Source organism: Megalops cyprinoides, chromosome 2 (assembly GCF_013368585.1).
Source record: "Megalops cyprinoides isolate fMegCyp1 chromosome 2, fMegCyp1.pri, whole genome shotgun sequence".
Lineage (NCBI taxonomy): Eukaryota > Metazoa > Chordata > Actinopteri > Elopiformes > Megalopidae > Megalops > Megalops cyprinoides.
The window spans coordinates 4,520,931-4,535,442 of record NC_050584.1 but is presented as its reverse complement, the minus strand read 5'-3'; the positions used below and the strand labels follow the sequence as shown (position 1 = coordinate 4,535,442).

The window sequence follows — 14,512 nt, the reverse complement described above, 5'->3', positions numbered from 1 at the left end:
CTCCCAAGTTATTGGTTTGGCTCGAGCACAGGGATTGCGGGCATTTTTGTTGTATCCGGCATTCCTGAAACTTCAGTACCATGGCGAAGACCACCTTTTCAGCTCACCAGCGGAAGCGATGGGTTTCCTGTCCTCTTTGCCTAGTTCTGCACCGTCGCTCTCAACCTGCGCCAGATTGCAACGAGGAGATGCAGCACAGCAATGAGAGTTGTTTAAATGGCTGAGCATCGGAGTGACACTATCTGTATCTTTTTTGGCCCATAACATGGGGCTGTTAAATGAGGATTGTGAACATGGTGCTACAACCACAGTTAACACATTTTGTTTAGGTATATCTTTAATAGTAGTCTAATGAGCACCTGCTATTGTTCTGTTTAAATGGCCACTTTATTGGCAATAGTTGTTACCCTGTTCATAATGCTGGCTGGAGTTATTAACAGGTTATTCAGTTATTGTGTGTACAGTTTGGGGAAAGGCTAATAGGCTGGTACTGTAAGATGTTCATTTCATGCTGAGGAAAGGGGGTGGGATGGGGCACACAAGCTGCTCCGTGCAAATGAACGTTTTACAGAAACTGCTACAGTTAAATCAGTAGGAGGAGAATTGCTTACTGAACCTATGCGGATAAATTCAGAATTTCATTCTTTTCACTCTAACCTTTACAAATCGGATATTTCTCACAGTCAAAGGGAATGCAAACATTTCCTTCAGGACCTGCAGTTACCACGCCTCTCAACCGAGGAGTCATCCTAACTCGGAGCCCCCATTACATTACAGGAATTAGAGGAAGCGGTGCGCAGCATGAGTAAAGGCAGATCACCAGGCCTGGATGGGATTCCTCCAGAGTTCCTCTTGACATTTTGGTCCCAATTAGGCACTCTGATGCTTGACTTGATTCATTCGGCAGTAAAGAAGGAATCTTTTACAAATGATTTGAATAAGGCGGTCATCTCCCAAGTAGCAAAAAATACGAGGGCCGAATGCGGCTTGATTACAGCCACCCGACTCGGCCGAACTCTGGCTTTGAATCTAGATCTAGGTCCGGCCCAAACACTCGGCTTCAATGCGGAATGTGGTAGCCTATACCGCATGCTTACGAATCAGGCTGCTTCCGGCGCAGACAGTAAAATACCCTTTGGCGCACACTCGGCCCGATACCAGAACCCCAAGTGAGCAGGTGCTGCTTCGGTTTGGTCCAAAAACTTGCTGCTGCGTACAACGTAGCTATATAGGCTTACTGCTTAGCTGTTTATTTCGCTTCTGACATAAAATAAACTCCTTAATGCTTGAGTTGCTACTACAGTCAGTACTGTGCTTTTAAAAATTTAATTTAAATTATTATTGATAAGGTAAACTAATTGGTAATGCCTACTAATGATTAGACTATAATCATAATAATAAGAAGACAAGATGGGTTTTCTCTGGAGTGTTGACGCTGCCATTGTTGTTCCAATACCTGAATCTGGATATCTGTCGATACCGATACAGATCCGATACCAGAGCTCTTTTTTCTTCATTTCTATCATTATTACCATTTTTATTATTGTTGTTGTTGTTGCTATTATGTGTAAGGTTACATGAGGCTGTCTTAAACCACACAGCACTTTTTCTTAAAAGAGCAAAAAATATACAAAAATGCATCAAATTTAAGTGTATTCCAAAGCAATTTATTTTAACTGTAGTTTAACCCTTTCGCACGTAACTTATTTTTCATGCTATGTAGCGCGAGTTACATTACATGGTTTGTTATGTTTTCATTAGCATTATTGAGTTTCACATAGTTTTCAGTTAGCATTTGATATATTTTTAATGTTAAATCGCTGTTTCCTCAAAGGTAAAATTAGCTAGAATTTTTCCAATCTAGTTTTCTAATCGCACCAGTTTTATCATATGCGCTAAATGGCTAATCACTCCGGTGTGACTGTTGGTCGGGGGAGGCGAAAGGTGACACACACCGACTGTGCATGTTTTGCCTGGGCCGAGAACACATGGTGGCCGCCCTCAACGTTTCCGCCGACTGCAACCACTGCACCCGTATGAGTGTCAGAACGCTCCAGAGTCGTTTCGCACACTTGGACCGTGCAGAAGCTGAGTCCGCCAGTGAAGAAGCCGCCGGCCCTCAAGTGGGCCCTGTGCAGGACCTTCCAGAGGCCTCTGTCGACGAGGGAGACCACAGGCAAGCTGGTGCCTCGGCACCGATGCGCCCTGCCCCCAAGCGAGCTTGACCCCCGAGCTCAGAACTGGTGGCCAATACCCCCCCGGCCCAAGTTCCGAATATGGACTGTCGTTCTACTCGGAGGACAACTGCGTGTCTTTATCGGCCTTGGGAGACGAGTTCTCTATGACTGAATGACGCCCCCACTTCTATCCCCTTGAAAAGAGGCGATAAGTTGCTCGGGGCACAGCTGCAGGAAGTGGCTAGCAGGGCCGCCGTTAAACTCGGCCTCCCTCTGCCCAACCCCCTTGCTCCTGAAGAGTCTCTGATGGACGGGGAGTTCTACGACAAGCCCCCTCCCACCACCCACGGTCCCCATCCTTTCTTACGCACACGCAGAGGTAAGGAACTCCTGGGGCCGCCCATATTCGGCTTGCTCACCTGTGCAGGGGGTTCGCTCCCTACATGTGTGTCGACCAAGCTACAGAGCTGGGTTATTTCACCTTCCCTGCGGTGGAAGGCACTATCGCGGCTTACCTCTCACCCTCTTCCCCTGTGAGGCTTGGAGGCAAACCGTCGTTGCCTACGAAGCCGTGTAGAGTGACTGCTACACTCACTGAGAAGGCATACCTTGCAGCTGAACAAGCAGCGTGTACCATCAACACCGCAGCGCTGCTACAAAGGTACCAAGCTAAGCTGCTGAACAAGTTAGCTGTCAGTTTCAACCTGGAGAATATCGTTGAACTGCATAGGTCTACAGACCTGTCTCTTAGACTGTCTAAGTGCTCTGCTCAGGCTACGGGAAGGGCTATGACAGCATCTGTGGCATCAGTCGCCACCTCTGGTTAAATTTGGCTCAGCTCCCAGACAAGGAGAAGTCCCTGCTGCTAGACGCCCCCCTCTGCGCCAAGGTGCCTTCGCCAAGTGGTGGGTATTATGACGGCTAGATTCAAGGCTAAACAGAGAAGTCAACAGTTCCAAGACTCGGCACTAGTCTTGTTGCTAGCTCTTTATTGTTAAAAAAAAGACAAGAATCCACAAGACTGCGGTAGCTATAGACCCATCTCTTTAATTAATTCAGATGCTAAACTATATGCCAAAGTACTTGCTCACCGTTTGGAAAGACATATGACGAAACTAATACACAATGACCAGACAGGTTTTGTAAAATCTCGTCAAGCATTGGATAATGTGCGTAGGTTACCACATATCGTCCACTCAGCAACAGAATTAGATTTGCTGTGTGCAGTATTGTCCCTGGATGCAGAAAAAGCATTTGACTGGTTGGAGTGGCAATATCTTTGGGCAGTTTTGGAACACATCCGTCTCGGGAATGAATTTATACATATGGTAAGGGTTTTATATGATAACCCATCAGTTATAGTGCTAACAGGCACTCAGTGCTCTGAAGGGTTCCCCATATTAAGAGGGACCCGTCAGGGATGTCCTCTCTCCCTGTTGCTTTTTGTTTTGTCTTTAGAACCTCTGGCTCAGGCTGTCCTTCAATCATCTGAGTGCTCCCCGATTGTAATTAATGGTCCTTCACACTCTATCTCATTGTATGCAGATGACATCTTGTTGTTCATAGGAGATGAAAACCGATCACTTTCCTCTTTACTACATATTTTTACAGATTTTAATAGAATATCAGGTTATAAAACCAATTGGCTTAAAATTTTTTTCTTTTTGTGTATCTATTTACATGCATGAATGTTAGTGCATATTTTACCTTGTTGAAGGTTGTGTTTTATATATGCATGTATTGTGGGCCCCTAATGACTAACGACTTTTTTTTTTCTTCCTTTCTCTCTCCTGGTACAAGCCTGTACAATGGATTGCTTGTTATATGTTGATTAATAAAAAAACAATTGATCACAAACATTCAAATACTTATTATTAATTATTAAAGTGACGAGTCTCCTGTATACAGCAAAAAAGGGAAGTTTCTATGTGGAAAAACATACGGGTTACTCAGCAGAGAATAAGGTAAGCTCATATGGCCACAATTTGCTGCTTTCAGGTACTAGGGATGAAGAGCACCATCAGTAGATGGACAACTGCATTTCCAAGCCCTATCCCAAGACCTAGGTTATTAGGAGAGATAAGACTTTAAGTAGCTGATGTAGATTTTCCATTCTGTGTCTCAGACATCTGAAATATACGGTTTGAGCAAAAAGCAAACATTCTCGATGAAACACAACGTAAAGTACTTTAGGCCGTTGTAAATATAAACACTAACATCACCCCTGAGAGCATACAGATGAGATCAGCATGTCCTCTTCACATGCTCAAACCACTCCATGAACCCTGTGGAAATATGTGCTAATTTCAAAATTACCACTTACTTCCATACTCAAAAGACTTAATAGGCTAGAAACTGAAAGACAACCTTCCTGGGACTGTGGTTCCCATTTACATTTCCAAATTTGGGCACAGAGGTGCTCAATTTATGTACTTCAGCAGTACCCTTTGTACAATTTGAATATTTTGTTCAATCAGTGCCATTCATAAATCATAGCTTGAAACACAGTATGACTGAAATATGGACTCTAAATGAACTAACTGAAAGAACTTTGAAATTTTAAAGAATTCTTTCCCTTGAATGATATATAATGTTGTTAAGTGGGTAAAATGAAAATTGATTCTGACAGTTGCTTTGCCATACAATCTAACAAGTGCCTTCTTGTATATAAACCCACACTATGAATGTGCATAATATGGTGTTGAATTTATAAAATGTTATAAGTCATTAGGAGGAAGGGGACATGGGTGAGTAGAAAATGGCTCTTAAGAACTTGAAATACTTTTGAGAATGGTCTTCTTTAAACAGCAGATCCATTAAATCGCACTTTTCTTGCTGTTCTTGTTCTTTTTGCTCAGCTGTGCCCAGGGGCGTTTTTAGCTATTGAAAAGATCAGGGGCTAAGTCAAGTTTGCCTGGGGTTTGTCTTTTTATGCTTCCAAGCCCACTGGGCTGGGAATGAATCAAACATCACCCTGTGCAGAGCCATCTTGTCAAAGGTAATGCCATCAGACTACCAAAGGCCTATTGCAGAACCAGTATAGTTTAACCCACTGAAATGTGCCTTTGTGCCAATGGTATTCACAATGCCAAGAGAACTTGTATTTCAAGTTCCATTTCAAGAAATTTAGTCCCTTTAAGCCATTTTGTTCAGGAACCTCCATATGTCTGATTTTCACGATACCAGTGTGAGAATGCCACTCTGACCCATGAGCCAAATACACATTCATAACAGTTGGTGATTTTGTGTGGGGTTTGAACTGCCATTCCTGGCCATCTCCTCACAAGCTCAATGTGCATGGCTATATTTTCACCAAGAAGATCACATTGAATGAGGTGTTTTTATAATTGGATAAACAGAACAAACAATAGATGCAGTCCATCAGCATGTTATTGCAGTTTTTCCCTCCTCATAGGATTCAGTTTGAGCTTCAATGTGTTATTCATCCTCTGGTGACTTGTGTCCTTGGGTATATAGGCATTAAAAGATCACCACAGCAGCAATTACGTGTGTGATAGTGTTTTGGAAAGTGTATTGCAGAGTGCAGCAGATACAAGACCTGTGTTTGTTACAGGCAATGCTGTGGTTCCAGAGGCTTTTAATTATAATTAGCCTGCCAAAGGAGGGAAGCATTGAAACATTGATACATTTGAAAATAGACTGTGCTGACATCAAGGCAATGCAATGGACCCATTTACCACATTTTTGGGCCATTTGGCTGCACAAAAAGGGTTAGAAAAACATTTAAGGATGGTACATTGGTGTCAAACAGATTTTTCCACAATGTCAGTGCGCATATAACTGCCACCAGCTGTTTTCCTGGGTGGTTCTGGTTCATGTCTGAATTATTTGCATGTTAATTATTTAAGTGCCTTCCTTTGAATTTTCAAAAAGGTGATCTCCTCAAGCATATCTTAGACTCTAACAAGGAATGCCGTCCTCCCCTGACATCAATATTTCAAGAGTATCCCTTACACCCTTTGTTCTCTACTGTTCTGATCCTTTTTTCTTCACACTATTCTTCACAATAGCAGTGACTGAATGGAACATGCTGGTACTGCATTGGACTCAGTATGCACGCCCCATCCTGTCCTTCTTATGATATGACCAATGAATACATATTCATCTTCTCACCTGCCTCTAAACCGATTTGAGTCAACATGGTGTAAATATGTAACAATCTCCACAGGGTCATTCAGAAAGTGCACCAATTCAGTCACACATTCATAGTATTTTGAGTTTCCAAATCACATTACTTACAATGTGACACAATACTTACTTACACTACTGACAATGGAGTGCCTTTGTTTTAAAGTATCATCACAACCAACTGTGTAAGAGGGTGACAGTACAGGTTAATGAACATGGCAGTTTGTGAACATATTTAGACAGTGCTGATTATTATTCTATCAGTAACCACTGATTCGAAATGAAGCTTCTAAGAAATCCAAGACAGTGTCCTCATTATGTCTGAGCTGTTTTGATATCACATGGCAATAAAGTGAGTACAACTCATGATGAGAAGGATGTATGTATGTGATGGACTGGTTATCCTGTTCACCTGATACAAACCCTCCTCCCATTTTGGGGATCTTTTTGATCGCTGCATGTATCATCAGGCCCGACAGTAAATGTTCAGTGAGCTTCATGCTGCTCTTTTTACAGACTGGAATGCAATTTCAGACTTTCAGACTAGTCATACTCATACCAGCAGTTCGTGGATGACACAGGAGATATTTAATCTGGTTTGTCCCGTATTAGTCCCCGTGTGCAGTCCATGTTTTTCTGCTAAAAAATGTTTTTTTTTTTTTTTTTATTACAAATTGGAACCGCGATGTGAAAATTGTGTGACTGACATGATAATTATAGTATATTGCCACAGCTCTACCATTTTTGAGGTTCCTAACAAAGATTTGGGAGGGGCATTTTTAGAGAATCCCTACACAATTAGCCACACATAGGAAAAACTAGTCCTGTCAACAACTATAAAGGTTACAACTTACTTTCTGCGTCAGCTGCTCATGGCATCTCTCTTCCTCTCTATAGCTTTCCCTGTTAATGATGTCCAAACAGGGGATCAACAACCTTGGCTTGTGGCCAGGTGTGATCCCCTCTTCAGACTCCAAGCCAAATAAAAGTACTGCTATGACCAAAACATTACCTTCATGCTTTGCAAGGAAATTCATATCCACTGAATTGAAAATAATTCAAGGACTCCACAAACAATGATAACATACATTACTCAGCCAAAACGCAGCTTTGATACAATGTTACTGCAGCATCGGTCCATTAGGTATGTTGCAATAGGTCACAGGTCGTTTTCCACTTTTTCATGTCCAGATCAAATGATCGAGGAGTGCCAACTTACATCAACTATGTAGAATTTTCAGGAAGTAAATTTCATCAAGAGAATGAAATTCATTCTCAGTTGCCATTGTACCCTTGTTTTCATTTCACATAAATGGGTTCGGCTACAGCAGTGATAGAAGCCGTCTCACCATTGCAGACCAAATCAGGACCTTTGGGTTGGATTATACTCCAGCACGTGTTTCCATTTCTGGTCCACAAACTGACATCACAGTCATGGCATATAACATTACTACACTGTGTAATACGTGTTGTGCACATAGGCATTGCATGCCAAAATACATCCATAACCACTAGGAGACAGCACATAACCTGATCAGATGAAAATTCCTACAAGTATAAGTGAGTACAAGATGTAGGCTACAGTAGAAAACCCATAACTACACAAACACAGACAAAACACTACAACTGCATGAACAGTGGTGGCCATTGATTGGTGTTTTATAAATTCAAAATGCCATCTCATGTGAACATAAATCAGAGGGACCACTACATCTCTGCAGTCATCTACATTTTGCAGTCCATAGTTAGTCCATAGTTAGGTCTTTAAGTACTGTTATGCTATGTCCTCTTGTTCCATTGGTACTTTTGTGAAATGTTTCTTAATGTTTAATGTTTTCCTTTCCTTAATGTCTGAAGTTACTGGAGAATCATTGTTGAGTTTTTAACAGTTAGGTGAACATATTGACATCTGTTCTGAGATAACTATTGAGTCTGAAGAGATAACTGCTTCATGACTGTTCCACAGTTTGGGGCGGCAGTGTAGCATAGTGGTTAAGGAGCACGTCTTATAACTAAAAGGCTGCTGGTCTGAATCCCCACTGGGGCACTGCTGCTGTACCCTTGGGCAAGGTACTTAACCCACAACTGCCTCAGTAAATATCAAGCTGTATAAAGGGATAACATTGTAAAACACTGTAACCTATATAAGTCTCTCTGGCAGTGGCAGATTTAGGTATGGGCGACATCTTGCCGGGGGCAGCACAAAAAATTCGGAATGGCGACATTTGCACAATCGGTTTTCTATCGCTCATTTGCACGTCACATCAATGATATGATGTCACCGTGTGGGTCAATTAATCTTGTCGGAGTGGGAGCCCTGATTCTAGTTTGTGAGCTAGACAGGCTACTGCCTGGGAAGGTCTCCCACTCAGAAGTATGACATGGAGAGGGGGGCGGGGGTAGGCTGACCTCAGGTCTCCCCACTGGAAGCCCGAGGTAGGGGGAGCAGGGGAATCTATTAAATAGCGCACCTCTAACTTTGTACAGTACTAATGCAATTAGTAAAATCAGTCACACTATGAAAAGCTACCAAATAAACCACAATTCATTCATAAAACTGTGAATATATAGTTTCACAGACATATTGTTGCATTTTTTTTGTTTGTGCGAAATCGTTAAGAATAATATAAAACCAGTCTGCACACCACCAAGGTGAATTGATTTAGTCTTAACTGTTGATTGACAGTGTTGGGGTATGGATAATGTATTGATGTTCGAGTGCCAAATCAACACAAATGGATAAGAAAAGGTCTAAGCCATCAGGTGCCCAGTTTAGGAAACAGGAAAGAAGAGGAGGAGAAACGCGCAAAAGATAAAGGTATGCAGCTATGTCATCTCTTTAGGATGTTTGTTAGCCTATGCTGCTATGTTGCTTGCTATGTTATCACACATAGGGCAACAATACTCCATTTTCTGTCCAACTAGCATACATAACATTGGATATAATTTCACACAGTTTCATCATGATAATGTGTGTAGCCTGCAGCAAAACAATTACAACCTAACTAGCACATTATTGATTTGGTTAACTTTCATTGAGGTGACATCAGGTTTTCTGTGATTGACTAGGTCCTGAGCTCAGTAAGGGGAATTTCCAGTGCTGTGGGCTAACTTAAAAGACGTCTACATTATGCTGATATTTTTTGTGATATATTGAGTCTTTTGGGGTGTCTTATGCCTAGAATTAGCCAAGGTTGTATGGTTCATTTGGTTCCTATTCTGAAAGTTTGATAAATTGTGCATAATGACATGTATATTTGGCAATATGGTAACAGTGTAATAATTTGATTCTCTTTTTTATTTGTATTTACATATGTGGCAGAGCTGAAGTGAGTAGCTCGTGTGAGCCCTGCGTAAAGCCTTAGGTAGCGGATGAATTGAATTGAATACCTTTATTGTCATTGTACATAAGCACAACGAAATGTTTGGATAACAGGTAGCCGAGCAGTTACGTCACAACCTGAGACCTGGTTAACTAGCGTCGTTGCCGACAAGCTAGGGGAAATTTGCCTTTAGCTCAACTGACAACGACGCTGGCTATAATGGGTTGGCAGTGAGAACGCAGGTATATACAAAAATAGGGGGGGGGGGGGGGCTGAAGGGGGGGTTTCCCAGGGTGCCATACAAGCTAGAACCACCACTGCTCTCTGGATAAGAGCATCTGCTAAATGCCAATAATGTAATGTAATGGAATAAGGGAGCAAATCAGGTGAGCTAACATTTCTGACATCCAGTAAAATAATAATTCTGGGGGTACAAGAATCATGTTGCCATTTTACAAGGAGACACACAAAACAGAGAGATGAAAAAGATACATATCTATGCAGACCTATCAAGATAAAAAATACATTTTTTTCTAAATGACTAAAATATAGGACAGGAAACCCTGCAGTAAACATGAATTATGTCATCAAAAGCTTTGTCATCTGTATGGCTTGCCATCATACAGCACCTGTTCTGTGAACAGCATTGAACATTGGGGAATGCATTAGTGTAGAGAGACTGAAACACACTAGCAAACTATTATCCAGCCAGCAGTCAGAAATAATGATTTAAAATATACAAGCAGGAAGATGATTAATAAAGCAGACTAAATAAAACTATGAATTAGACCATTTAGCCATTCATTTTATACTCTTCATCCCTCAATCCACCCCAGAATATCTGAGCAATCTAACTCGTTGAGCTGAAAAGTTTCTGACAATCTGACTGGCAATCATGACATACATCAATATTAAAATGTGAAGTCAGAGAACTGGTATATTTTTCAGTCAAATACTACTCACCTACTGTACCATACAGCGCTGCTTGTGGGAGTTCTCTAATGTGTTTCCACCATCAATATGCTTACCGCTATTAAAACTCAGTTTTGATATGGGTAAAAATGACCATAATCATGTTTTAAAGGGAAAATCAATTATGGAAATAATGGGAAACCACAATATATAATCAGTCAGGATGCAAGCACAATTTAAAGTGTGCACTGAATGATGAAAAGCTGAGTTTTCTTATGCATATCTGAATTGAAGACGGGGGAAAAGTGGCATTTTATTGAACCAGTGTGATGTTTTTGCCATCTGGACCATATGTATGTAACCACTAGTATCCAGTCACACAAGGGTTCATTATGTACAATCCAGCAAGGTCAATGGAGTACATGAACAACAAGGTAAGAAAATGACTTGTGTGCAGCTATAACAAAAGTGGAAATAAAAGCTTTAGATTATAGAGGTGTTCAAAATGCAATCTACATGAGGAGGATAGCTTGTTTGTGGAGAGTCTAATACAGCAGCCCTGTTTGGTCTCCATAAAATGACATATTTTCAAAGCCTTGAAGGTGAAAAGGTGCTGTTTTTTTACAGCACATCATTTGCCTAACACTGCAAATACGGTCAGATTGGAGAGTGAAATGATATAAAGGGTTAAGCATATTCTTTTATCAAAGACTGTATTGTATGTGCTTCTATCACTGATAGTTATGGATATCCCACAATGGCCACTATGAATTAGTTAAATGGACTTGAAAAACCATACCATTACCATCAATTGCTGTTGACTTTCTGTTCATTAACTTCACAGAGGCATGCTTACTAAATCAAATGTGAACGATTGGATGGATGTGTTTATATCTCTCCATATTTACAGGTATCACAAAATGACACCAGGCAGCCACAGGAAGAAATACAGGCTGGTTATTTTTTCATCTAGCGAACTCTGCCATGACCCAGCTCTAGCATTGACAAAGCTAGAGTAGAGGAGACAGGTCATGTAATAGGAAAGTTGCAATATATTGAAGGAAAAATACAATATAAATCATGATAGCCATGTGACTTCAAGATGTAACCAGTAGTTAGCATGGTTGGCATGTTGGCCTAATGATCACAAGCATGCTAATGTTACACATAAAATTAAAATATTTTCTTTCACCCTGAATCTATCTATGGGCAGCAGGTTTGGCCCAACTACCAGTCAGTGGGTAGACTGAACAGCCAGTGGGGAGTCTCCCATCTCCCATATAAGGGACACCATGGAATGAGTCCATCCACACCTAAAAGCCAGATGATGTATGTTGTGGCAATGCAACACCTGCTCAAACTCAAACGATTTCAAACCAAGCTGTCAAATGTTGTACTTCCTAGACTCATTCTTTCCTTTTGACTTATATTCATGCTAACCATAATGTATATTGTCTTAAAATTTGAGTTGCTAATTTAAGCAGATCTTATACCTCTGTATCTAACATAGAGTTTCATTAGTTTCAGCATCATCCAACCTCACATTGTTGTATTATTTTAAAAAACAACACTAAATTCATTTCTCAGCATTAACAAAATATTCTCTGGCGGTTAAATTTAATAGATCGCTATTTCTGCATGTCAATTCACAAGTGTGAGCCAATTTCGATTCCTCAGTGAGCCCTTTGATTAACCAGAGATGTTCAATCCTAGGCCTAGACATCCATGGTCCTAAGGGTTTTTTTAGGGATGTATTAATAAGCTGCTGATGGACACCTGTGTCAACAGGTCCACAAGATCCAGTCTAATCAGTGGCCATAAGACCAACAGTGGAACTAGAAAACACTAGAAACTTGTGCTTCTTCAGCAGACATCACAAGGCAATACTGAACCCCTCCGATACGAGTAACCATTGTGGCTCCGTTACTCTGTTTTGATAGGAAGCTAGCAGGCCTCACTCTATCAGAGTGATCAGCTCAGTGCAGTTGGTGAGTATAATCTGTGTGCCTTGACATTACTCTCCTGCACACAGCTCAGGCCTGGCTTTGCTTCACTTCGCTTTTACGTTTGGAGGAAATGTTTAAGGCACACCTGTTACATCAATGACAATGTGTTAATTTCCAGTGTTAATATTTTCCCTAGTGGGCTCTTTTTCACTCATGCTCATTCCTATCATGTCAACAATGCCCCAGCTGGAGTACGTATTTTGACATATGTATGTAAATGACAAGCATTAAGAAGAGCTTATCTTCCCTGTTACTTGCAATCAATACCGAAACCATAACTTGAGAAGACTGAGGACATTTTAAATCCATCTGACATTTAAGCACCAGTTACCAAGAAAATCATAAATGTACTGCTGTTGTTAAAACAAATAAAACATGTCGCATTCAAAATGTTTCGAGACTATTCCTCAACTAGCAACAATGCACCTCAGGCCAGCTATTGGTGCCTGAGCGGGACAATAAAGCGCTTATTTTAAATATGTGTGTTTTAGAGACTACCGACAGAGGGAGCTAGTTGTTTGTGAAGTCAAGCGAAAAACGTTTTTCAGCACTTTCTCTTCGAGAGAAGCGCTCTGCTCACCAAAGCAAGAAGCTCATCTCGTATAGGGATTCACTGCAACAGAAGCAAACGGCCTGAGTAGGGATAAGAAATTATTAAATACGTCAATTAACCTGTATTTTATGAATTGCTATATCTATTTGCATGTGTTTGTTCAACTCAGGTGAAAGGTGTATTTATGGAATCACAGAACAGCACAGTTTCAAAGTAGGCTACTACACTTAACAACAGCAGCAATAATAATAATTCAAAACAACAACAACAATAATAATATGAACCGCTATCAACAGATTTACATTCCATTGAAATTAATATATCAATAAGTCAGTAGAGAAAAAGAAAAGCTTACCTGGTTTGTAGAAGTATGTGCGTTTTGGGGAATAAGAAGTTGAACCACAACTTGAAGTGCCGAAGTGACCAACCCAGCCACAATAGCCCACGTAAGAGGCAATGGAAGCATGGCGTAAGTGGCAAAGAGGGTGAAAAGAACGTATCCAATACCATCTCCAAGGATTCCGTAGCCCAAACCAGCTGCCAAAGTCTGCGTGGCCATTGCTACCCACGTTACCACCCCACTGTATTGCAAGTAACTTTGAGACGTCGTGTCTTTTCTAACTATCACTAAGGCACAGATCACCACCTCGACGCCGGTGAAAAAGCCTAGAAGTATGCATTTTACAGGGTCCATTGGTTCAGAAGCCAATGCCAAGTGAATAATCAAAAGGGTGAGCTTTGTAAGTACATCCAAAATGTTCATAACAGCCACCGATTTACGTCTCTGTCCCAAAAAATACCGCTGGTAGAGACGCTCGAGGTCCCTGGACTTAAAGGAATTTCGTAAACTAGGAAAGATGACTCCCCTGTACGTATAGCCCCAGTTAAGGAAGAAGTCTGAATTACTTGGGGCGCAGTCTATTTGTAGGAATCCCAAATCGCTGCTAGCCCTTTCCGGGAACACTTTGGTTCCTCCGTTGTTGTGTCTGTCATTTACCGAAGTGCTGTTTGCTGATTGTTTCTCTGTGTTCTGACAGTATGACTCGTGTGAAGCGATTTTTTCCGTCCGTCTCTGCTCATGAATGAGACGCTGCTCGTTTAAATGTTTCACTGCGTTTTGCCACAGCAGCCTTTTGGGTCTCATGCTGCTCTTAATGGTGGGAGATTTGTTGATAGTGTACAGCTCATCGCTTGCACTGGAACATCTTACCTCAGACAATTCCATTGTTTTCAATGGTGGTCTATTTGCACATCAGAAAAAAAGATCAAAGTTGAAATGAATTCGAAAAGTGCATGTCAATGCGAAAGACAGAGACATGTTTGCTGTTCAATCTGTTGTAAAACGCAAGCATGAATGCAATGTGACATCACCATGAGCTGGTGTGTACCCCT

At 41.2% G+C, this 14,512-nt stretch overlaps 1 protein-coding gene across 1 annotated transcript in view; it reads right to left on the bottom strand.

Annotated features, from left to right (window-relative positions):
* The window catches only part of LOC118772739 (adenylate cyclase type 8-like), an 87,391-nt gene extending 73,046 nt beyond the window's left edge, over nucleotides 1-14,345 (bottom strand). Inside the window, exon 1 of the mRNA XM_036521312.1 lies at nucleotides 13,476-14,345. Coding sequence (XP_036377205.1) covers nucleotides 13,476-14,345 — 870 coding nt within the window. The remainder of the gene's footprint in view (nucleotides 1-13,475) is intronic.
* Nucleotides 14,346-14,512: the final 167 nt, after the last annotated feature.